The sequence below is a fragment of the Schistocerca americana genome, chromosome 2 (genome assembly GCF_021461395.2).
Source record: "Schistocerca americana isolate TAMUIC-IGC-003095 chromosome 2, iqSchAmer2.1, whole genome shotgun sequence".
In the NCBI taxonomy this organism is placed as follows: Eukaryota; Metazoa; Arthropoda; class Insecta; order Orthoptera; family Acrididae; genus Schistocerca; species Schistocerca americana.
In genome coordinates, this window is record NC_060120.1 from 200166107 (window position 1) to 200192817 (window position 26711).

Here is a 26711-nt window from a genome sequence, read left to right on the forward strand (position 1 = left end):
GTGTTTGTAAGTGTAAACAGAAAATAGGAGCAAAACACCATGACTGAAGAAAAACAACAGGTTGAAAAATTAAATGGCGAAGAAAATTGGGCTACCTGGTGTATTCTCATGAAGGCTGTCTTGGAATGTGACGCTCTTTAATTGTATGCGGGTCTTTTATGAAACTGGAAACAAATGCTGAAGATTATGTAACGAAATTAAGTGATTGGACAAAGGCGAATTCAAAAGCGAAGAAACGTCTTGTTTTGTCACTGGAAACAAAACCACTACTTCGAGTAGCTACATGTCAAACTGCAAAAGATGTCTGGGATAAATTACACCAGATTTATAATATCAGTCCGCTGAAAATATCGACCTGTTGCGACATAAGTTTCACAATATCGAATGGGAACGGTCGGGCGGTATGCAAGGTCATTTAGCAAAATTTTAGAAGTACAAGTAAAGATGTCTATGCTAAATAAACAATGTGTGCATGTTTGCTTCAGACACTGCCAAAAGAATTTGATCACGTTTACGTAACTTGGCATGATCTACCACAAGCTGACAAAACATGGCATAAACTATAGGAAAGGTGTTTGAATTATGAGCTGCGAATTCAAGACAGAGAAGAAACAAATGTAGCTGCTGCAAAGTTTTCAAGAACCAAGGGAAGTGTATCTACACGGCAACGAAGCAAAATTAAATTGTGTAATGTGAAAAAGGTGCAAAATTCAAGCAACCACGATGTGAAAAAATGTTTTCCACGTGGTAAGATTGGACACATTTCGAAAAACTGCAAAATAGGCAAACTGTGTTTTAAATGCAAAAGCAAAGGTCATATCTCCAATAACTGTCCTAGTGATGGTGGTGGTTCTGCAATGTTATCAACTGTGAAAACATTGTCACGAGAAATTCCAGAAGAAACTTTGTAGAAAGTATGTAATTTACCTACAAATGTAGATGTATCAGAATGTGACAAGTGGTATATTGACGGTGGCCCGACACGTCACGTTAAAAATCGTCAAGACTGGTATGTTTTACACACTTCTTTTGATGTACCACAGAAAATGTACAGTGCTAAAAATAATGTGCATATCGAAGCATTTGGGAGTGGCCGTATTGATGTTGAAACTTTTAATGGAAGTGAGTGGACCAGACGATATTTTGGAGATGTAAGGTATTGTCCAGATGGTACTTGTAATTTATTTTCTGTTAAAAAGGCCACAGAGAAAGGTACTGATCAAAGTATCAAAAACGATGGTGAAGTATGGTCATTTTATAGAGACAATGTTCCAATTGCTATCGCATTGTCTAAAAGCAAGAATGAACTTTATCGCTTGGCAGTGAAAGTGATTAAGCAAGGGAAGTCATGTGTAGTAAAGCAAGCTTCTGATACTCTTCAATTGTGGCATGAAAGGTTTGGGCACCAGAACAAACAACATGTCCAATCACTTTTGACTGCTCATGATATCAATGTAAGGTTAGACAAAGAATTGTGTGAAGGTTGTACGCTAGGTAAACATCATAGGCTAGTTTTTGGTTCACGAGTTGACAAGTCAACTAGTCCAGGTGAATTAATCTTCGCTGATGTCTGTGGTTCAATGGAGGAAAACGATTTAGTTGGCCAGCGATATTTTCTTGTTTTTAAAGATGACTTCTCAAGCTTCAGAGTGACATATATTTTGCGGAAAAAGGATGAGGTAAAGGAGGTGTTGCCAATATTTATTGAGTTGGTGAAAACACAAGCTGAATGTACTATTAGAGAACTGCAGACTGATGGTGGCAAGGAGTATGACAATAATGATGTGAGAAGATATGCAGAGTCAACTAGATTGAGACATTCTTTGACTGTGCCGTATACACCACAGCAAAATGGAGTTGCTGAGCGTCAAAACAGGATTATCTGCGAAATGGTACGCTCACGGCTTCAGTCAGCAAAGCATATTCCAAAATCTTTATGTGGAGAAGCTGTACATGCAGCTACTCATACTCTGAACCGATCTGGGCCAACGAAAGTTAAAGGAAAGACACCAATAGAGTTATTTTTGAGAAGGAAGAGTCAGTTTAATCATCTAAACGTATTTGGGACAAAACGTTTTCTCTGGATTGCAGCACAGAAACGGAGAAAGTTTGATGCCAAATCTCTGAAAGGTTATATAGTTAGTTTGATGACTGTGGCTATCGTGTATACCTTCCAGATAGGCATTCAGTTATTGTTAGCCAAGATGTAAAATTCAGGGATGAAATATTGAAGCAATCATTGAAGAGTGATGTTACCAAATTAGTTGACATATCGACTATGAATGATACAGAATCATCTGATTCTAATGATGACGAAATATCAAAAGAAAATGTTACAAGTCTGGATCATTAAGATCACGTAGAAGCTACAGAAAATGCAGATGGTCATCGAGTTTTGAGGGACAGACAAACAATTAGAAGGCCAATACGTTACCTAGATGAACCTGAGCGACCCAAGATGATGATGATGCTGAGAGAAGTTCCAAGGAACTATGATGAAACAGTGAAATCGTCAGATGTAGAAAATTGGAAAGCTGCAATGGATGCAGAAATGGACTCACATCAATAGGTTGGTGCTTGGATATTAGTTGATTTACCAGCTGAAAGGAAGGCTATTGGAAATTGATGGGTGTTTGCAATTAAATTGGAACATGACAATGACATTGTACAGTACAAAGCAAGGTTGGTTGCAAAAGTGTTTAACCAAAGGCCAGGGCTTGATTTTTCTGAAACTTTCAGTCCTGTGGTTAGGTCTGAAACTCTGAGAGCCCTGTTGTGTGTTGCTGTTCAAAGAAATTTGAGCATCAAACAATTTGAGATTAAAACAGCAATCTTGAACGGTAAACTGGAGGAGGAAATTTATATGCAACAACCATAAGGTTATGATGATGGCACAGGCCATGTTTGCAGATTGCTTCGAAGCTTGTATGGATTGAAGCAAGCAGCAAAATGTTGGTATGAGTGTTTAAAGTTATACATTAAGAAATCAGATTTGCGGGAGAGAAGTGCTGATCGTTGTATGTATTTGAATGAAAATTTAATCGTTTTATTTCATGTGGATGATGGATTGATATTGGGACCTGGTGAAACAGTTCGTAATTACACAAAACAATTACATGAAGAGTTTGATATGGTAGTAGGTGAAGTGGAATGTTATCTTGGCTTGCAAGTCCAAAGATTTAATGATTGTATGAAGATTAATCAGACTGCATATGTGAAAAGAGTGTTAGCCAGGTATCATATGACTGATGCAAAGCCAATATCATTTCCAATTGAACCTGGATGGATACCTGGTAATTCACCACCAGCTACTGATACCGGCACTTACCGAGAAATTATAGGCAGTCACACATATTTAACATTGGGGACATGCCCAGATCTAGCTTATGCTGTAAATGTTGCTTCAAGAGCACAAGATTCGCCTACTGAAGCTCACCTAAAATTGATTAAACGAATTCATCACTATTTGAAGTGTACTATAAATGATGGAAAATGAACAATTGTGCTATAGAAGGTTATAGCGATACTGATTATGCAGGTGAAAAATTGACTAGACGTTCAACAAGTGGAGTTTTAATGAAGTTTTGTGGCGGACCAGTAATGTGGAAAAGTAAACTACAGAAATGTGTCGCACAATCATCAATGGAAGCTGAATTTGTTGCTGCCAATGAGGCAAGTAAATCTCTAGTATGGCTTGATCTTTTATTGAAAGAAATTGACATTGTTGAAAAGAGTTCAATTCCTACTTTACGCATTAGCAATCTAAGTGCTATTAAGTATATCAAAGGCGGAGGATTCTATGAACGCTTTAGGCATACTGAAACGCGCTATCAGTATGTACGACAGATAGTCAATGAGAAGAAGATCAATGTCGAGTATAATTCAACACAACATCAGACAGCTGACATTCTTACTAAGGGCTTATCAGCAAAGAAGCTATCAAGTATGAATACTTTGATTGGGATGGAAGGAACTAAAGAAAATAAAGACTAAGCTAAATTCTTGATTTGGTGATGTTATATGAACATGCGGGAGAGTGTTAAAGGATTGTAAATAATATTACGAGTTCATATTTGCTTCTATTACATATGTGCAAGTTTCTTTGATGCAAAGTTAATGTTCGGTGTATGTATTCTTTGTATTAGAGATCTGTGAAGTTTCAAAAAAATTTAAAAAAATATATAGTTGTTCTATTGTTGATCTTACGTTAAGTTCTGGCACTTTAATAAATCGTTGCGCAATCATTTAGGGATTGGATATCTATATACTTAGTTCTTCACATTAAAAATGACAGAACTTGTTGTCAGGAGGGAAGTTCATGAACACAATACTAGGGTTAAGTCGAAGTTAGATATACCTAGGCACAAGTTAGCAATGATTGGAAATTCACACAAAGTAAATCCACTCAGAATTTCCAATAAGTTACTAGTCTTTGCACGGACCATGGACATAATTAGTTTTAAACATAAGTGGTACAACTGGTTAACAGATCCCCCTTTTTATAAGGTTAAAGAATACTTTGATTTATCAGATTATTATATTAGCTTTTAAAAACTGTTACTTTTAATTGTATTATTGTGTACTGCATAATCTTTTTAGAACTACTATTTAAAGCTACACATTGTACTATTGTTCCTGTATATACTTTATATTGTATCGAATTGACAAAACCCATCATTGTGAAATGATTTTTGGTGAATAAAGATTCTTGATACCATCCACTGCCACTAGATCGCAGGCCTATGAAAAGATCGAACATGACTCTCTGTTTGGACCATGGAGGTAAGAATAAGTGGAGATGGCGCTACGTATCCCAGCCATTCTACGTTTTGAAGCCATGGGGGCGTGGCTCGCTGCCATGACACTCTGACCGAAACATTGCCAGTGTGCTATAGCGCTGCGTGTATTACAGTCGCTAATTGCACCATATACGCATGTAACGACATCAGATTGGTTGTTTCAAAGTTTTTGTTTAAAATAAAATCTCGTAGAGGCAAAATTCCGCGTTTCTTCTGATTAAAAATAGTTTTTAATGTAATATTACGAATAGCTAGCCTTCAATGTAAACGATACAATTTTGTTAATTCAGTAATAAACGTGAATCACAAACTAAATAATAGAAACTGAAAACTAAGTTAGCTATACCCTCCCTCCAAAGCCCCATAAATACATCTTGTTTGTAATACGTACTGGGACATTTCAGTTACGTTACACTACTGGGAAACACTGTTCATTGCCACCAATATTTACTGAAATATGGTACATAGAATGGCAAATATACACAGTGTCCTGTTTAGGCCTATACTTTACGCCAGTTAATGTAGTGTTAGCTTTTAATTTGGTTAATGATGAAGACAAAGTGAGTTACTCAACACTTCGATTATCGACGATACGTACGTATTATACTGAAACGAGAACTTGAAAACTAAGAATTTAATTCTTTGAATTAACATACCTTTTGCAAATGTTTTGGGTGTGTAGGGAAAACTGATGGTACAGCATTTTCTCGGAGCCTTACTGTTGAAAGGGAAGTTCGGCCTATGTCCTCTTCTTGGAAATGCTGAGAACATATAGTGCTCCATTTAGACGCACGCCAATTCTTCCTCCTCACGGCATTCTCCCACAGAGCTTTCCGACTTTCATTTTTAGGAAATCTAAAATCATACAGGAGAAAAACACGCTATAGTACAATTACCGATGTAGCACACGTTCATTCACAATGAAGTTGTAAAATCACACTTAACGAGACAACTTACACATGAAATGTTATTCCATTCGAGTTCGCATCACAATCAGAACGATTCGTAAATCCGAACACCACACAAGTCACCATAATAGCTCAAAATCCTTCCAAAATCGAGCGACAAGCCTATGCACACAAGCTTACAGCAGCAATGTTTTGGTCGGATTGAGATGGCTACCCTCGGCTTCACATAGCTTTACAGCTGTGACGTCACGACATCTCCCTCTATTCTTACCTCCATGGTTTGGACAGTTCGATTCGTGTTTAAACATATTCCCAATGTGCACAGTTTCTTTGTGGGAACACCTAATAAATATGAACGACCATTAGTATCTCGCTTATCGATACATCAATATTTCGAATCTCAATTGGTTTATTGTTCCAATACTAACTTTAGCCTTATATCTCTGGATAGTAACGCGCCAATATGAGTATGTTTCAGACGTGCATTGTTCTGTTTGTCGGTAAGGAGTGTGATTGTTGCGAGGAAAACTGAAGTCGTAAGTAGCCATATGCATGCTTAGTATATTGACTGTGAGGTGGCTGATGAGATACAAAATCTGAATTGGTGTTGGGCCGGTAATAATTTATTTTGGGATGCAGTAATGAGAGAACCTAGCAGATTTTACCTTGCGAGGTAGCCATTGTTGTCTGCTGTGTCAGAGTTCTGTACTTCACTGTTTTGAATCTGCGACATTACCATTGCTGGTAGAATGAAGCAGGTGTTACGATAGTCCAAAAATTGTGTAGCGGGTGATTAAATGATGCGACATATAAAGTAGGGAAAAATGCACGCATAACATGTCAGTATCATTACAACGAACGGAACAAGGCATGTGCAGTATTTGAAGGCCCAGTCAGTTTTCCAGGAATGTGGGCTGGTGATTGACCGGAAACTTCTGGCAAAAAATGGTTAGTTTCCGTCCCAAATAGTTTTTCGAGAGCGCCGTAAAGCAGGCGCCTATTTGGTGCGAATTACGTTATTCTGTACCTTCTGTTGCTGCTGTAGTGGTTCGTATGGAATTGCCGCTGGTTCTTGCATTATTTTGAAACAAACTCGGTAAAGTGCAGTCCCGCTTTGGAACATAAAAATTTAATGTAGAACGAATTGTCTAATATAAGTTCTGCTTCTCATTTAGCTAGGGATAGAAGTGGAGAAATCCAAATAGTGATTCATAGTTGCAGCCGTGTGTTCCTTGACACGATAACAGGACATGACTTGTGATTATTGTAGAGTTCAGGTCTGCACTGGATAGCGGAAATTATTATGAATAATGTTGAACGGTTACTGTACTGTCTGTCAGTCAGAAGCCAGGAATTAATAATTTCTCGGTGTTTTATGTGTGATTCTTGAAAGAATCTGGCAGAAAAAGTGATCAATAAATGCTGTTTCAACTTATCAGTCATAAATTCCCCCACGAAAGTTGCTCAAGGTAGTAGTTTCGTCATAGATATTGTTTTCTTGCGACAAGCATAAGTGAAAAGAGATGCCGGTTCTATGGTAAATGGATTATTAGATCACGATTTGCAGCTGTACATCTGCATCCATACCCTGCAAACGATTGTGAAGAGCATCGCACATGGATCGTCCCATTGCACCAGTTATTGAAGCTTCTTCTTATTCCATTCATTTATGGAAGAGGGGAAGAATAACTACAGAAATGCGTTAATGCATGCTGTAATTAATCTAACTCTGTTCTCACATTTTTACCCATGGGAGTCATACATAGCCAGTGGTAGTGTATTCATGGAGTTGTTATTTAAAACTAGTTCTACATGCTTTGTTAGTAGGCTTTCTGAAGGTAGTTTGCATATAGCTTCAGGTGTTTGTCAGTTCACTTTTTCTGCATCTCTGCGACACTCTCACTTGGGTCCGATGAACCTGAGACTATTCACGCTGCCCTTCTCTATATACATTGAATATCATTGGTTTGCCGTATTTGGTGTGAATTCCACAAACCTGAAAGCATTCTAGGATGAGTTGTACAAGTGATTTGTTAGCAGTCTCCTGCATAGACTGATTGCATTTACCTAATATTCTACCAATAAACTGAAGTCTGCCACTAGTTAATCTCATTAGCTATGCTAGCCCCATGGCCAGTTCAGAAAAAAAAAAAAAATCTTAAGAAAACTGTGAAGCTGATTAACAGCAAAACAGCTGAAGTTGTTAAAGAAAACTTAAAACAGCGTGGACTGGGTGCAGTTTACAATGATCCTAATATTGTCTTTAAATTCACAATATTTCTTAATAAGCTTGTATCTATTTCTGATAGTTGTTGTTGTTGTTGTTGTGGTCTTCATGCAGCTCTTCACACTACTCTATACTGACCAAGCCTCTTCATCATTGAACAACCAGTGCAACTTAACATCCTTTTGAACATGCTTACTATATTCACCTGTTGGTCATCCTTTGCAATTTTTACTCCAACACTTGCCTATAATACTCAAAATGTGTCCTATCAACCGATCCCTTCTTTTAGTCAAGTTATGCCACGAATTTCTTATCTCCTCAGTTCTGTTCAATACCTCCTTATTGGTTACATAATGTAGCCATCTGATCTTCAGCATACTTCTGTAGCACCAAATTTCAAAACCTTCCATTCTCTTCTTGTTCGAACTGTTTATTGCCCACATTTCACTTTCGTACAAGGCTGCACTAGAGACACATACCGCAGCAAAGGCTTCTTAACACTTCAGCCAACATGTTATTTAACTGTCAAAATAGTAAAACTCATCTACCACTTGTAGTGTCTTGTTTTCAAATATAATTCCCTCAGCATTAGGCCTATATGGTTTAATTTGACCACATTCAGTTACTCTTGTTTTGCTTTTGTTGAAATTCATCTTATATTCTCCTTTCAAGTCACTGTCTATTCTGTTCGTCTGCTCTTCCATGTCTTATGCTGTCTGTGACAGAATTACAGTGTCATCGGCAAACCTCAAAGCTTTTGTTTTTTCTCCCTGAACTTTAATTCCATCTCAAAAGTTTTCTGTTGTTTCCTTTACAGCTTGCTCAATGTATAGATTGAATAACACTGGGGATAGGCTTCAGTCCTGTCTCACTCCCTTCTCAACTACTGGTTCTCTTTCGTACCCCTTGACTCTTATAACTACCAGTTTCTATAGTAGTAACTACCAGTTTCTACATCGGCTGTACAAAACCTTTCGCTTCCTGTATTTTACCTGTTATCTTCTCAGAATTTCAGAGTGTATTCCATTTAACATTGTCAAAATCTTTCTCCAGATCTACATAAGCTATAAACGTAGGTTTGCCTCTCCGTAACTTATTGTCTCAGAAAAACCATAGGTTCAGTATTGCTTTGTGTGTTCCTACATTTCTCTGGAATCCGAACTGATCTTCCTTGAGGTTGACTTCTACCAGTTTTCTCATTCCTTCTGTAAATAATTCATGTTACTCTCTTGAAAAAACTATCAAACAAGGGAAAGTCCAGGTTGAAATATCAACAACTGTCGAAAGGATAGATATTGTTACTCACCATAAAGTTACTCACTGTAAAGATGACATTTTGAGCTGCAGATAGGAACAGTCAAAAGACTCTTACACGTTAAGCTTTTGGCCAAAGCCTTCACCAGAGAAGAGAAAAACACACACACATTCACACAAGCAAGCACACCTCACATGCACATGACACCATCTCTGGCTGTTCAGACCCTACTGGAACTGAAACACGCCAGAATGGATGCAACAGTTCGAGTGGAGCAGGAAGGGGGAGTAATTGCAGGGTACAGGTGAAGGAAGGAGAAACAGTGCTGCCTGGTGAAGCATGTGGGGACCAGAGGTGGCAGACAAGGCTACACGGTACAATGTCAGGAGGCTTTGGGGGAGGGAGAGGGGAGAAAAGGGAGTGGAAAGGAGAGGAGAAGAGATGGGGAAAAGATTGGTACGTGCAGTGAGGGTGGAAATGTGAGTTGGGAGGACGTGATGGGACAGCAGGGGCAGAAACTGTTGGATGGAGGGCATGGAAACATAGGTTACTATAGGCTGAGGCTGGGATGATTTTGTTAGCAAAGAATGTGCTATGTTCTGTAAGGATAACTCCCATGTGCTTAGTTCAGAGAATCTGGTGTGGGGGGGGGGGGGGCGGGGGGAGGGGGTATCCAGATGGCCTGGGTTGGGAAGGAGCCATTGAAATTAAGCAAGTTATGTTCAGCTGTGTGCTGTGAAGCAGTATGGTCCTCTTTTCCTCTTGGCTTCAGTTTGTCGGTCGCCATTCATCCTGGTAGATAGTGATACCAATATAAAATGCTAAGCAATGATTGCAGGAGAGCTGGTACATGGTGCGGCTTCTTTAACGAATGGCCCATCCTCTGATGGGGTAGGATAACCTATGACAGGGCTGGAATAGGAATTGCTGCACCGGGTAGCCTTATATGCCATGTCTAGTTTGTGCAAACTCCACCAGGCAGTACTGTTTCCTTTTCTTTCTCCACCTGTACCCTGATGTCCCTCCTCCTTCCTTACTCCCCTATGGACTTGCTCCCGTTTGACTCGTTTCAGTTTCAGTCAGGTCTGAGCAGCCAGAGATGGTGTGTGTTAGGAATACTTGTTTGTGTGAATGCGTGTGTGTTTCTCTTTTCTGATCAAGGTGCAATGTCTTGCTTTTGTGAATATGTGTATGTTTCTCATTTGTGATGAAGTCTTTGACTGAAAGATTAATGCATAACAATCTTTTCGTTGTGCTTGCCTGCAACTCATTGTGTCATCTTTATGGAGAGCAATAATCTATCCTTCCCACAGTTATTGTAACCTTGAAATTATGATTTGTTAGACTTAGAAATATATAAAATTAAAATTTAAAAGTCTTGATCGCAATCTTGTTAAAATATTTTTTTATTGCAGTGAGTGACCGGTTTCGACTCTATGAAAGTCGTATTCAAACACCGGAGTGGTGGGTGGATTCTGCTAGATGAGTTCCGTCAACGCTCGTGTAATTGGTCATGTAGGCAGTTACATGAGCGTCGAGGGTCGACGGAACTCATCTAGCAGCGTCCATCTACCGCTCTGGAGTCTGAAGATGACTCTTTCATGGAGTCGAAACCGGTCACTCATTCCAATGAAAAAAAATGTTTTAACAAGATTGGGTTCAAGACTGTTTTAAATTTTATTTTTAACTGCTTTTAAGATCACTAAATATGTTTTCAAAAATTTCAAAAATCAGTAATATATGCACCTGTCAGCACCTGCTTTCTTTGGAATTGAAATTAGTACATTCTTCTTGAAATCTGAGGGTACTTCACCTCTGTCATACACATTGCGTACCAGGTGGAATAGTTTTGTTATGGCTCTCCCAGGGATATCAGTAGTTCTGAGGGAATGTCGTCTACTCTAGAGGCCTTGTTTCAACTTAGAGCTGTCAGTACTTTGTCAAATTTTGTTCGGAGTTTTGTGTCTCCTATATCATCATCTATGTCCTCTTCTTATTCTATAATATTTCCTTCAAGCACGTCTGCAAGATATACTGTTCTATATACACCATCCACCTTACAATTTTCTCTTCTTTGCATAGTACTGGTTTTCCATCCGAGCTCGTGATATTCCTACAGCTGCTTTTCGCCAAATGTCTCTTTGATTTTCCTGTTGGCAGTATCCATATTTCTCATAGCTATATATTCTTCTGTATCCTTATACATGTGTCCGCTAGCCATTCCTGCTTATCCATTTTGCGTTTCCTGTCAGTTTAATTTGTTAGACGATTGTATTCCCTTTTGCGTGATTCATTTGGTGCCTTTTTATATTTTATCCTTTCATTTGTTAAATCCAATATTTCATGTGATATCCAAATATTTCTAATACGCCTTGGCTTTTTACCTATTTTATCCTTTGCCATCTTCACTATTTCTTCTCTCAAAGCTACCCATTCGTCTTCAGCTGTATTCCTTTCCCCTGCTGTAGTTAATTGTTGCCTAATGCTCCCTCTGAAACTGTCAACAATGTCTGGCTTTTAACTTATCTGGGTCTCATGTTCTTAACTTCCTTCCTTTTTGCAATTTCTTCACTTGTAATCTGTGGTGTCACCGCCAGACACCACACTTGCTAGGTGGTAGCGCGGTCCGGTAGTATACGTCGGACCCGCGTGTCGCCACTATCAGTGATTGCAGACCGGGCGCCGCCACACGGCAGGTCTAGAGAGACTTCCTAGCACTCGCCCCAGCCGACTTTGCTAGCACTGGTTCACTGACAAATGACGCTCTCATTTGCCGAGACGATAGTTAGCATAGCCTTCAGCTACGTCATTTGCTACGACCTAGCAAGGTGCCATTATCATTTGCTATTTATCTTGTGATGCATGTACCGTCAGACCGATGTTCACCAATTATGGATTAAAGTTAAGTATTCCAGAAGCTACGTACCTTTTTTGCTAGTCTCTATTCCTTTAACTGTTCCAGACCTCACGCCAGCCTGTGTGAGCTTAAACGCGTGCCTTTCGGCTATCTCCTAGTGGCTTGGCTGTCTTGCCAAGTCACAACATAATCTACAGTTCATAACTAATAAATCATGGTCAGAGTCCACATCTGCCCCTGGAAATGTCTTTCAGTTAAAAATGTAGTTCTCAAATCTCTAGCATACCATTATGTAAACTATCTGATACCTACTTTCTGGTGTCTCCAGGTCTTTTCTACGTACACGACCTTCTTTCACAATTCATAAACCAAGTTTACTATTGTGACGGGTGTTGACTTCATGATTGTTTTGACTATGATAATGCGTTCACTATGCTGTTCGTAGTTTCATACCCACATTCATATTGTCCTATTCTTTATTAGACCTACTCCTGCATTACCCCTATTTGATTTTGTATTTATAACCCCATACTCAACTGACCCTTTCATCATGTCGCTGAACTTCATTAATCTCCACTATATCTAACTGCAACCAATCCATTTCCCTTTTAAACTTTTCTAACCTACTTGCCTGATTAAGGGCTTAAACATTCCCTGCTCTGACCAGTAGATTGCCAGTTTTGTTTCTTCTGATGAAAACATCCTCCTGAGTAGTCCTTGCCCGGAGGTCTGAATAGGGAACTATTGTACCTAAGGAATATTTTACACAAAAGCATGGCATCTTCATTTAGTTATGTAGTAGAGCTGTATGTCGCCAGGAAAAATTACAGTTGTAGTTTCCCCTTGTTGTCAGCCTTTTGCAGTTCCAGCACAGCCAGACCATGTTGGTTGGTGTTACAATGCCAGATCAGTCATTCAGAATGCAGACCCTGCAACTGCTGAAAAGGATGCTGCCTCTCTTTAGGAACCATGTGCTTGCCTGCCCTGTAATTACATACCTCTCCGTTGTGGTTGCACCTACAGCACGGCCATCTGTATCGTTGAGGCATACAAAGCCCAAGGTTTATGGGGGTAGTTTTTATAAAAAGGCAAATGTAATAATGAGAATTCATTAAAGAAACATTGGGTTTCTACAAGTGCCAGAGTCTTATCATTATGGGTAAAGGAATTTTGACAAGAGTCAGAACAATTAACAATCCAGAAATACTTTCATATTATAAACGATAGAGCCTACTGTAATATATTGAGAAAACTTAAAAATTCATAAACGTGCACATCTTGCTGAGATTAACAGATTAGACAGTAAAATCAAATTAATAAGTACCAAAAATTAACTGTGACTAAGTTCTTAGCAGCTGGATTGCTTGATAATTTACAACTATTGTGAACTCGCAAAGCATGACTTCAGATTTCTTCAGATGAGGTCATGAACTGGGCAGAGCTCTTCCAAGCTTGGCTCAATTCTGACCTCAGTGCGAGGGTGCTGCTGTTGCTGAGAGGGAGGCATGGTCTTCAGGAGCATCTCCCATGCATTGTTGTGGATTGCAGGAAGCCCTCACTAATGTCTATGGTATCGATTTGCTTTGCTGACTTTGGTGTGGCACCATGTTCTCTGGACGATACGACAACTACCATCTAGAGATCATTCTTTTGTCATTTCTCCTCGAGACTTTACCATGGACCTGATGTGATATATCAACACTTTCAAACAAACTTATTACCATATTGTTTGTGTTTCACTCAGTGCATTGGTGTGATTGCACATGACCAGGTTTTTTTTTTTTTTGTTATTTCAAGCTGAAGTTTTTCACTAATTTTAGTCAGAACAGTTTTTGTTTATTAGAACTTTTTGAGAGTTCCTTGCCTAAACCTTGTGAAGAATTGTATGCTTTACTACTTGGAGAAACAACATTTGGACACTCATTTTTATTCGAAACAGAAACCTTTTACAAATTCTGCTGTGTTTTACTTGCTTACTTACTTTCTTTGATACTTCTTCCCACTGTTCAAGATTCAGTTTTGAATGAGCATCCTTTTAGCTGAACTGACCTCTTTCCTTAGCCGGAGACTGTATTTTGTCTGGGAGATTTTTTCTGCACTTACACACATGATTCTTAACAGAAGAGCTGATTCCTAAAGGGATTATATGATTCCTGAAAGTGTTGTATGTAACCTCAGTATATTAAATTGAAATAATATGTTATGACAATTTTCCAGTGTAAGTTAAAGAGCGAAATAATTTATATAAGCTGTTGCTCAAGAAAATTGTGAACTATGAATAGAAACAAACATATAATAACTTTTTTTTTTACAATAGCCTAAAAAGTTTTGCAGTCTTGGTACAGCATGCACTCCTAAACAAATGAACGACCTATAGTGTAAGCAACATTTTAGTGTAACATTTTTCAACTTAAACACTGTAATTATTTTTTTCATAGATGTTTTACAGTTGAACGGAATGGACAGTGTCTTGAAAGGAGGATATAAGATGAACATCAACAAAAGCGAAACGAGGATAATGGAATGTAGTTGAATTAAGTCGGGTGATGCTGAGGGAATTAGATTAGGAAATGAGACGCTTAAAGTAGTAAAGGAGTTTTGCTATTTGGGGAGCAAAATAACTGATGATGGTCGAAGTAGAGAGTATATAAAATGTAGACTGGCAATGGCAAGGAAAGCGTTTCTGAAGAAGAGAAATTTGTTAACATTGAGTATAGATTTAAGTGCCAGGAAGTCGTTTCTGAAAGTATTTGTATGGAGTGTAGCCATGTATGGAAGTGAAACACGGACGATAAATAGTTTGGACAGGAAGAGAATAGAAGCTTTCAAAATGTGGTGCTACAGAAGAATGCTGAAGATTAGATGGGTAGATCACATAACTAATGAGGAGGTATTGAATAGAATTGGGGAGAAGAGGAGTTTGTAGCACAACTTGACGAGAAGAAGAGACCAGTTGGTAGGACATGTTCTGAGGCATCAAGGGATCACAAATTTAGTATTGGAGGGCAGCGTGGAGGGTAAAAATCGTAGAAGGAGACCAAGAGATGAATACACTAAGCAGATTCAGACTGATGTAGGTTGCAGTAGTTACTGGGAGATGAAGAAGCTTGCACAGGATAGAGTAGTATGGAGAGCTGCATCAAACCAGTCTCAGGACTGAAGACCACAACAACAACAACATGTTTTACAGTAAAATTTCTGACTGTGGTGGTATGTTGTAGATTATTTTTTTACTGGAGTCTCATCTGTCACTGCTAATTAAGAGCACAAAGTTTTGGTTTCATGAAATGTAAAATTGTGGATGTGGGGTAATTATTACAGGTGTAATAGTAAATTAATTTCCTAAACTTTTATTCATTAGTTTTAAAATGTAAAAAGTGTTTCTGAATATTATTTGACCCAAGGTAGACACCTATATTAAAAATATGATAATTTTCTGTGGAATTGCCAATTGTTTTATCATTAGCTGTCTTACCTGAGTAGCTAAATGCTGGCTGTTATGTCTGTTGGCCATTGTCAGAGGTACTAACATTTATGGAGGACATGTTATTGGAATGAGCACAAATTGATTAAAGTTAAATGCCCGCTTGCTCATATACGAAATTTCTGTGAGGATACCTTGATAGGGAATATTCATGGCTGCAACAGTTTTTTACTAAAATAATTTGAACCACAATTACTACAATAAATTCATTTGTAGTTAGGTTCAGAAAACAATACAGTAAGTACAGTGGTGGAATGTTACTAAATTTATTAAGGAAGCCAGCTGAAAAGCTCTGCCATTGGAAACCACTATGTATAGTTGTGTACAATGTGTAATAAAGACCCTACATGTAACAGCTACATACATTTATCACAGGGAAGGAAAACAAGAAGAAATCGAGTGAAGTACAAAAAGAAATACAATAGACAACAATAGTTACATCACTCAGTACTGTTAGTTAGATAAATTTGACTATAATCAAAAGCAAAAACCAAGGCCTTCTGTCGTCTGTTATTCAGGTCTAGGGAGTTGTTTGGCCAACTTAAAGTCAACATACTTTATGTAATATTGTATGCAAATATCAATTTACTCATAATAAGTCCAGACTCAACACATGAACTGGAAATAAAAGAACATCTAAGGTGCATAAGGGTTCTCAGATATTTGAGTAAGAACAATTTGTTCGTATATACCATCTGGACAATACTCATGTGAACAGATCAGCAGAATCAAACTACATTTGTCTTGAGCTTGCAGAATTAGTGCCAAAAGAAGCAGGAAACTATAAACACTCTTAAATCTTTAAATACTGAAAATGTGTAATCTATCCACATAAAACTTACTCCCTCACATAATCCTGCAGAGGTAAACCTAAGGCAACTAAATCAGCTGAATACATTAATTGTGTTCTTACTATGTGTCTGGGAAAAATGTATGTACTTATAGACTATATTGCATAGTTTTGTTCAGCACAGGCACACATGCTTATAGTACAAGGAAAGTAAATAATACTCTCAAGATTACAAAGGAATTAAAGGCAATAGTTGCCAGCAGCTGTTGATTTGACTCAGTGGTAAAAGTTGAAAATTTGTGCCGAACCAGAATTCGAACACCTGTCTCCTGACATGTCTCAAAGAACAGACACCATGTATATAATTAAGGTTAGGAGAGCCAGTGATCTGTCCAGTAGAGATGCACACCAAGCTTGAACTCCTAAGGGAATCAGCGAGATGCTGCGAGTAATGAGAATAATTGGCAGAGGGCGTTACATCAGTAGTGTGTTGAGAATTTAGGTCTCAAGGGAGGTGTGCAAGAGTAGTCCGTGCAGTTGCAATGACCACTGTGTGCAGATGGCATAGTGGTCAGTGCGTCTACCTAGTAAGCAGGAGACCCTGGTTCAAATCCAGTCCAGGTACAAATTTTCAACTTCCACTGTTGATTTAAACCAATGACCACTGGCAGATGATGTCTTCAATTCCTTAGTGTCTTGATTCATAGTGGGTGCAGGATCAAAATGGTGTCTGTTTTTTCAGACATGTGAAAGAATAGATACCAGTCATTAGGTTGTGTCAACCCCCTCCCTCCCTTTCTTCCCTTTTCTCATATATCATAGACATCTCTTCAAATTAGTGGTGATTATTTACAACATTGACAAGGTTTTTCATTTGTTTAAAGGCCTATGCATTTAAGATATGAGAACTCTGCAAATTTTAAGTATTTCTTATTTGCTGCCTACTGTTTGTATATATTTGTAATGTGCATCAAGGAAAATTAATGAATCATGCCGTCCACTAAGTCTTCCCTGACCTGGGGTTCTGGGTGACTTTATTGAACTCTACCCCTTTTCCTAAACTTTAACAACCCTTGAAACTTCATGACAGGTTAAAACTGTGTGCCGGACCGAGACTCGAACTCGGGACCTGGCAGAATAGAAGCTCTGAAGAGGGTCGTGAGTCATGCATGGGTAGCTCAGATGGTTAGAGCACTTGCCTGCGAAAGGCAAAGGTCCTGAGTTCGAGTCTCGGTCCGGCACACAGTTTTAATCTGCCAGGAAGTTTCATATCAGCACACACTCCGCTGCAGAGTGAAAATCTCATTCTTAACAACCCTTTTCTTTTGCCCCTCTTTCTTCCCCTTCAACCCTTTTGCCAGCAGAAGGAGCCATTGCCTCTAAGAGCTTGCAAGCTTTAATAAATTTAAATGTGTGTCTTCCTGCTGCTGCTTGGTGAATAGATTTTTTATCTATCCAATTACAAGGAAAATGAATAGGAACATGAGTATCAGTGTTTGCTGTGTATTTATGAATGTCAAATTAGTATGTGGTTTACAGTGCAGATAGTGTTTGATAAATCCAAAGTTACAGGCTTCTTTTCCACTTGTGCCCCAAGATTTATTCTGATGTGAAAGTAGCTTTTGCTTATGGCACTGCTTTATGTGTATGAACAAGAAACTGTGCAGTGGTTTTGATTTGTTGCAAATGTTAAATTTTTGTAGCTTGTTTGGTAAGTTTAGTTTTTTTCGTTTTTGTAGCTGATACTCCAAAATTTCTAATGTAACCACTCAACATTGGCTTAGGGGTGAAAAATAAGCAAATGAATAAATACATAAATGTTTCACAAAGTATAATTGTCTTGATGGTCAAGTTAACATAGTGGGGGAATCGAAAGGTACATCACTTGCAGTGAGCTGAAGTTAACTAACAAATAAAACAATGTGTTTATGGCTTATTGACTGATTTTCTTATTAATGTCTCATATTTTGCTTCCAGAATGAAAATACAACCATGTTTATTGGAACTCAGTTTACTATCAGATAAATGTTGTAGATGCTGTATTCTGATAAGGAATGTCAGGTGTTTAGGTGTCCAATTTTGTGTTAAGATGTTTTATTTAATGTCATTTTCCAGGTCATTGGTTTCTGAGATGGACAAAGAAAATCAAATCAATGTTGCAGCAATAAAATGTGGTATCCTTGAAATAGAGACAGAGGCAATAAAACAAGTAAGCATTCATTACTAATGATTATAGCCATAGTAAATATTTAATTTTTAAGATAAGTGTTCGAACTGGAGAAAATTTGTGAAGTTTGGTAACACTGATTTATTCAATCGGCAAGATTAGAGATTTGATGGATATATTGCGTGAAGTGTCACACTGAATTGGTTGCTTCAGGCTCGTGCTGACCTTGAGACTGTTTGGTATTTTAAGGATTCTGATGCACATATTTGAATCTACAGTTGTTTTGAGCTTACCACGTGGAGGCAACTGATCATATCTGAGAATACAGGTAGTGTCCAAGATTGAAAATCTTTTGCATTGTTAAATTCTGTTATTTCTGAACACTCCAGGAACAGTGCCTATGGAGAATACACATGTAGCATCTAATAGTTATTGAACATTCTTCTGTTCTGTCTGAATGCTTGTGGAACTGTATCTCCAGACTCAGAAGTAATTTCTTTCTCAGTTTTTCTTTACATACAACAATACTGTAATTCACATGGAAATGGAAAGTCCTGTTGGAATACAACTAATGGAAAGAGTAAAGGAAATAACTGAGGCATTGAATTACTGATAGGCACATAAACAAGACTGAGAATGTTCCTAAACTTTCACAGCTGCATTGTCCCATCCAGCTACATTGTGCTAGCTCTGTAGCTCAACTGGTGTGAGCGTTTGTGTGGGGAAGCAAGGGCGAGGATAGAAAGAAGGCAAGGAGCAGGAGGGAGAGTTGGGAAAATGTAGCTGCAGGCAGGGAATGGGACACCGAAGATGAGTTGGATAGGAATATGGCACCAAAGAGGTTGCTCTAGAAATGGCACACAATGACTTGGAGGAGTGAGTTGGTATGGAGGGATTTATCACAGGAAAAGGGAAACTGCACTTACTGTCAAAAGTATGATCAAATGGGGTATGAAGTGAAATTAGTGACTGAACTGAGGATTTTATGATATTGATGATGCAGCATGTTATCTTGGATAGAGAGTCATCATCAGATGTAGAAATAACTTTGTGTGTGCCCCAGGGAAGTGTGGTGGAGCCCTTTCTGTTCAGGTTATATATTAAAGACCTTGTGGCAATATTGATAGTAAAGAATTTTTGCAGATGATGCAGTTATCTATAATGAAGTGCTGTCTGAAAGAAGATGCATAAATATTCAGTCAGATATTGACAAGATTTCAGTGTGGTGCAGGGATTAGCAACTTGCTTTGAATGTTCAGGAATGTAAAATTATGCACTTCACAAAATGAAAAAAAAAGTAATATTCTATGACTGTAATATTGATGAGTGACTGTTAGAATTGGCCAGTTCACATAAACACCAGGGCATAACACTTTATAGGAATACAAAATGGTATGCTCACATAGGCTCAGTCATGGGTAAAGCAGATGATAGTCTTAAGTTTATTAATAGAACACAGGGGAAATGCAATCAATCTACAAAGGAGATTGTTCACAAATCACTCATGCGACCCATTCTAGAATACTGCTCTAGTGTGTGGGGTCAGTAACAGATAGGACTAACAGGGGACATTGAATGTATACAGAGGAGGGCAATGGTCACTGTTTTATTTGACCTGTGGTAGAGTGTCACAGAGATGCTGCAGGAACAGAATGGGCAGACTCCGTTAAAAAGATGTAAACTGTCCCAAGAAAGCCTGTTTACAAACTTTCAAGAACTGGCTTTAGATGATGATTCTAGGAAGATACTACAATCCCATACATATTGCTCACATAGGTATAGTGTTAGTGGGGTTTCATTCTTGTGGACAGCTGATTAGTGGTCATGATAGACAACATGATTGCATTCACAAGTTACCCTGCTGCTGATAGAATAAGATAGTGTGTATGTGTGTGTGTGTGGGGGGGGGGGGGGGGTTTATGGGTACTGAAAGGTGAGGTTACCATCTGACTGGGCTGAAGTTGGAAGTGCTGGGTGCTGGAGGGGGTGCGTTTGAGAGGTCGGTCTCTGGGTCTTCCATGGGTATCACCCATCAGGCAAGGGGTTGGAAGTAGTCATAGTGTAGGGATTGCCTAGGATATTTCATAGATGTATACATAGCAGAATATTGCATTGGGAGGTGTGTGTGTGAAAGGTCGTGGGTAGGATGTTCCTCATTTCTGGGCATAATGATAAGTAGTAGAAGTGCTGCAAACTAAGATATGGTTAAACAAAGGAAAGTCCAGGTTGGAATATCAACAATTATGAAGAAGGATAAATTGCTACTCACTGTAAAGAAGACACATTGAGTTGCAGACAGAAACACAGGAGAGATTGTTACACACTAAGCTTTCGGCCAAAGCCTTCTTCAGAAAAGAAAGGAAAATACAAACACACACACACACACACACACATTCACACAAGATGGCACACATCACACAGACATGACTGCTATCTCTGGCTGCTCTAGCCAGACTGCAACTATTGCATTGAACAAAAGCAGCAATCCGGAGTGGAGTAGCAAAGGGAGAAGGATAGCAGAGTGTGGGTGAGGGGATAGAAGCACCCTGTCTGGCAGAACTTGCAGGGAATAGAAGGCAATAGAACAAGGCTACCAGGGGCAGTTTTGTGAAGCTGTGAGGGTGGATGTGGGGGAGTAGAAAAGGAGCGGAGCAGAGAGGAGAAAAGAATGATAAATGCATTGGCAGAGAGTGGCACACAATGAGGGTGAGGGGGTATGAATTGGGAGGAGGTTATAGGGCCGAGGGAGCGGAAAGTGTTGAGTGGAGGATGGGGGCAGTAGGTTATCATAGATTCAGGCCGGGATAATTTTGAAACCAGAGAATGTGTTGTAAGGACACCTCCCATCTTTGTAGCCCTGAGACCAGATCATGAAGATTCATCAGTGCATCTGAACCATACCAGCAGTTTTTGGTTTAAGGAGGCTGCTGTATACCATGTACACCAAGAGTGTGTCTGCTCTGTGTCAAAACTGAAAACAAAGAGAGAGACAGCCCATAAAAAGGTTGACATAAGAGGGTTCCATGTAGGTGCCCATGGCTGTGCTGCAGATTTATTTAAATTGCCAGAGTGATGGCAGGCTGAGGAGGGCAGGAACAGAGACAGAAGGCAGAAGGCTCTCTGCTCTGCTGCTGTAAACCATGTACACCAAGAGCGCGTCTGCTTTGTGTCAAAACTGAAAACAAAGAGAGAGACTTCACTGTCCTCTGCTCCCCAAAACAGAACCAGTAGCAACCACGTGACTCCTTTCTCATGCCTCTCTGTTGGCTGGTTGGTGATGTGGGTTCTTAAGTTCATCTGAAGAGGGCTGAAAGCATACCCTGCTTCTGCCCCTAAGAGGCAGGCGAGGTGATTGCAAGTCTTCTAAGGCTCTGTCAAACTCTGACTCTATTACCAGACCCCCACTATGTCTCCCAGATCAACTCCTGTTTCATCCTCTCCCTCATAGAGATTGTCAGTGTGCTTGTTTCCGCTTGTTTGCTCTCTCTAATCTCTGTTTAACAGTGTAATCCCTTTTGCATTCAGTAATGTGGATGCATTTGTTTTTAATTTCACTGAAGGTTGATTTTAATTTGCTATATGCTGAGTCTGTTTTTCTGATGACCACTTGATTTTCCATTTCTTCACTTATTCCTGGAGCCATTTTGCTTTAGTTTCCTTGAACTTCTTGTTGATTTTATTCCCAAGTGACTTATGTTGCTGTATTCCTGTCTTTCCTGGACATATTTTACTACCTTCTTTTATTGATCAGTTGAAGTGTTTCTTCTGTTACCCAACATTTCTTTGCAGTTAACCATCAACATTTCTTTGCAGTTAACCGTCCTTGTACTTGTATTTGTCCATCAAACTTCTGTGACAGCTCTTTCCTGAGTTGTCAGTTCCTCTTTAACTGAACTGCCTACTGTAGTACTCATTATTGCAGTATCTACCGCCTCAGTGAACGTCAAATACATTTCAGCATACCTCAGTACTTCAGTATTCCACTTCTTTTCACTTTGATTCTTCCTGGCAATTCTTTTATACTCTAGCCTACCCTTTGTTATTACTAAACTGTGATCTGAATCTTTCTCAGCTTCTGTGTATGCCCACAATCCATTATCTGATTTTGGAATAGCTGTCTCATCATGATATAATCCAATTGATATCTTCCCATGTCTCCAAGATTTTCCCAAGTACATCTTCTTACCTCATGTTTATTGAACAATGTTTTTGTAGTTACTCGCTGAAATGTAATGCAGAACTCAAGAAATCATTCTCCTCTCTCATTTCTACTATTGAGCCCATAACTTTTGTCTCCCATTCCTTCCCCTACTACAGTATTCCGATGCTCCTATACTGAGTTACATGTCGAATGTTTTATTTTCTTTCTCTGTCTCTTCACTTTCTGATCACGTCACTGGCATGTATGCCTGGGCAATCGTTGTTTTGTTGATTCAGTGTTGATTCTGGAGAGAATAATCGTATTATTCGTATGTTATTTGTAAGTCACACTGCCATATCTTCCTATTCATTAAAAATCATCATACCATATGCCACTGCTGTTATGTTACCCTTTATTCATGTGGCCAGAAATCCTTATTTTCTTTCCACTTCATTTTGTTGCCCCACATTGTATCTAAGACTGAACCTTTGCATTTCCCATTTCAGATTTTATTTCTATTTTTGTGTGGATATAGTCACTCCCATTTCTTTATACAAAGGGTGTTCAAAAAGTTTTGCACAGTCATCTCTAATTTTTTTTAAATTTTTTGCAGGAGGAGAATGAAATTTTTTATGAACATACTTGGAACATTTAGCTATGCATTGAGCCTACTCAATGTAGCCTCCATCAGCTGTGATGCATCTGGCCCAACGTTCTTTCCGTGATGTAAATGCACTTTGGTAAAATTATGGGGATTGATTTTTATACCATCGCTTGACACAGGAAATAAGGTCTTTCTCACTATCAAATGTTTCACCGCGCAGGTGGGCCTTCAGATGACCAGAGAGGTAAAAATCAGATGGAGCCAAGCCTGGACTGTAGGGAGGATGATGAACAATTTTCCAATCCATTTTCCTGGTTTTCTCCTGCATCATAAGGGCTGTAAGGGGTTTGGCATTCCCATGGTGTAGTCTGATGAGCTGACCCTGAAGTTGTGGTCTGTGGGTCTTGACAGCACGTCGCAGCTTGTCCAGTGACAAACAGGAACGGTCCCGGTTAATTGTGGAGCCAGGTTCCAAAACGTCAATGAAAATGACACCACACTGATCCCAGAAGAAGGGGGCCATCACCTTTCTGCCTGCTGTTCTTGAAAGTTTTGGTTTCTTCTTCTGAGGGGAACCCAGATGATGCCACTTCATGGATGGGGTTTTGCTCTCAGGTTTGGACAAAAGCAACTATGTTTCATCCTGGGTAATGACACTACCAAAACACTGTTTCCACTCTTCAGTAAAGGTCTTCATGAGACCCTCGCATGCATTCTTCCTCATCTTTTTCATTTCTCTTGTCAGTAATGTAGGCACCCAGCATGCACAGATTTTTCTGTACCATAGCGACTGTACTAGTGACACCACACTACCCAATGACAAACGAGTCATTTCAGCAAGCTGTCGTGTCGTCACACATGTCATTTTGGATATTTTGATCAATGGCCTCCTTATTCACATCACTCACTGCCATCGATGGTCTACCATATTGTGGATTGTCCAGTAGAGAGAAATCACCTTCTTTAAACATCTACAACCACCGCTGGATACTGCTGTGATCTACTGTGTCCTCCCCATAACAGGGAGCAACTTCCTGTGAATCGATGTGGCAGAGCCATTGCCGGTCTGGAAGAGAAACTCCATCACCAACCACTGTCGCAACCTGACATCTATTTCACAGTTCATTACGGCTCACCTGTAAATAAAAGAAAATACTTTTATATACCAACTTATAGCTAAATGTTCCAAGTATGTTCACAAAAAATTTCACTCTCCTTCCGCAATAAAAAAAAATAAAAATAAAAATAAAAAAAATAAAAAAAAAGAAATAGAGACAACGGTGCAAAACTTTTTGAACACCCTTCATATTATGAAATAGTGTAATAATAGCTTGTATTCATCTGAGGATATTTGTTCAATTTCTCTGACTTCCAAAAGATGTTGCGTTATGCATTACACTTCTACAGGTACACCTACTCTCAGAGTACCAATAATGTTACTTGTGAATTTGGTTATGGGTTCAGAAGCTGTAACCTCTGCTTCTTTCTGCACCAACCACAGCCATTTTTCTGTGAGCTGTTGCAGGATTATTTAGGCTGTTTTGTATGTAAAGTACAATGTATAACAGTTGATCTTTGCTGTCTAAGTAAGGGGGACAACAGGGATGAAGTAAAACATTCCTCATACTAATTTTTTTGTGTGACGTAGTTCAACTTTAGACTCCAAATATAATGTAGTCTTTGTTCACATATTGTTGAAGTGGTAACAAGTTCTGTCAGGTCAGAAAAAAGTCCTTATTGTGACGTGAGATCCCTCCCCCCCCCCCCCTCCCCCCAATGCCTCCCCCACCAGTATTATCTGGACCCCCCCCCCCCCCCCCCCCCCCCCGAGTTTGAGTAGCTACTCTGAAGGAAGAACTTTATACATTTGACAGTGCTTATTTGCTGCTTTCTTATTAATGTTGACTGTACCTAATAGCATGTTAAGTTTAAGGTGATACTACAGGGCAATATATTTATTGTATAACTAAACAAAGCACTTTTTTATATCTTTTTCGCAGAAGTTTTATAATTTTTTTACTATCTGAACCTGGGTCTGAGGGGGAGGGGGAGGGTAGTGGCTGTCTGTGAAAGCCTTTGTGAGACCTTCAGCGTGCTGGACAAGAGTTCTTGTCACTGCAGATGCACTGTCCCCAGATGGGATAGATATTTTGATGTGGAAGGGGTGGCAGCTGTCAAAAAGCAGGTGCTGTTGGTTGTTGGTCGGTTTAATGTGGTCAGATGTGTTGACGGAGCCATCAGAGAGGAGGAGGTCAACATCCAGGAAGGTGGCACATGAATGGAAGAGAAAGTATTGAGGTTTTGGAGGAATGACAATAGGATGCCTTTGCCCTGAGTCCAGATCATGAAGATATCATCTATGAATCTGAACCAATCCAGGGATTTGGGGTTTAGAGAGCTTAGGAAGACTTCCATTAGATGGCCCATAAACAGGTTGGCACAGAAGGATGCCATACATGTGTCCATGACTGCGCTATGTATTTGTTTGTATACTTTCCCTTCAGTGGAGAAGTAGTTGTGTGTTAGGATAAAGTTAATAAGGCGTATTGGGAATGAGGTTGTGGGCTTGGAATCTGAAGGATGTTGGGGGAGGTAATGTTCAATAGTGGCAAGACCATGGGCATGAGGCATGTTGGTGTGTAGTGAAGTGTCATCAACAAAGACGAGTAGGGATCCTGGAGGTATGGGGATGGTGGAGAGTCAGTGAAGGAAGTGGTTGGTATCTTTGATGTGGGAGGCTAGGTTTTGGGTAATTGGTAGGAGGTGTCGGTAAATAAGGGCCAGAATTCTTTCATTAGGGGCACAATTACCAACTATGGTGGGCACCCAGGATTGTTTTATTTGTGGATTTTGGGGAGCATGTAGAAGTTGGGTGTTTGGGGTGTCATAGGGGTAAGAAGGGAAATGGATTCAGGGGAGAGATACTGGGAAGGACATAATGCTTTAAGCAGGGACTGGAGGTTATGTTGGAGGTCTGGGATGGGATCACTCTGGCCAAGTTTATAGGTGGAGGAGTCAAACAATTGGCAGAGGCCTTCAGCCAGGTAGTCAGTATGATTTATAATGACAGTGGAGGAAACGTTGTCCACAGGTGGGATGATCAGGTGAGGATCTGTTTTGAGGCTGTGTGTGGTTGTTCTTTCTTCTGCCAAAATGTTGGTGTTCTTAGGAGAGGACTTGGGGAAGGTTGGTGAGGCCATGTTGGAGGTAAGAAATTTTTGGAAGGTGTCCAGAGGGTGGTTATTTGGGGGGGGGGGGGGGGGGAGAGGATCACAGTTGGATGGTGCACTGGGAGAGGCATGGTTCAATGTCAGTATGAGGTTAGCCTAGGTTGGAGGGATTGATGGCAAAGAAGTGTTTCCATTGGAGGGACCGAGAGCAGGAGAGTAGGTCTTTGACAAATCCAACATGGTTAAATTTGGGTATAGGGCTGAAGGCGAGGCTTTTGATAGGACTGAAACTTCTTTGGGGCTGAGGAT

At 39.5% G+C, this 26711-nt stretch overlaps 2 protein-coding genes across 5 annotated transcripts in view; both read left to right on the forward strand.

The window, feature by feature from the left end:
- The first annotated feature begins 3019 nt into the window (after positions 1-3019).
- LOC124593876 (uncharacterized mitochondrial protein AtMg00810-like) lies at positions 3020-3496 on the forward strand. Its single transcript, XM_047132223.1, has one exon. The coding sequence runs from the start codon at positions 3020-3022 to the stop codon at positions 3494-3496; it is 477 nt and encodes a 158-aa protein (XP_046988179.1).
- A 2627-nt stretch (positions 3497-6123) lies between these two features.
- Positions 6124-26711, forward strand: part of LOC124595701 — a 181959-nt gene continuing 161371 nt past the window's right edge. The window contains exons 1-2 of one of the 4 annotated variants that reach the window (XM_047134563.1): positions 6124-6243; positions 18436-18529. In XM_047134563.1, the coding sequence (XP_046990519.1) occupies positions 18452-18529 (78 nt within the window). In that variant the 5' untranslated portion in view covers positions 6124-6243; positions 18436-18451. Of the gene's footprint in view, positions 6244-6478; positions 6656-7344; positions 7480-18435; positions 18530-26711 lie in introns of those variants that run through there. The other 3 variants (XM_047134564.1, XM_047134562.1, XM_047134561.1) reach the window with 3 other exon arrangements.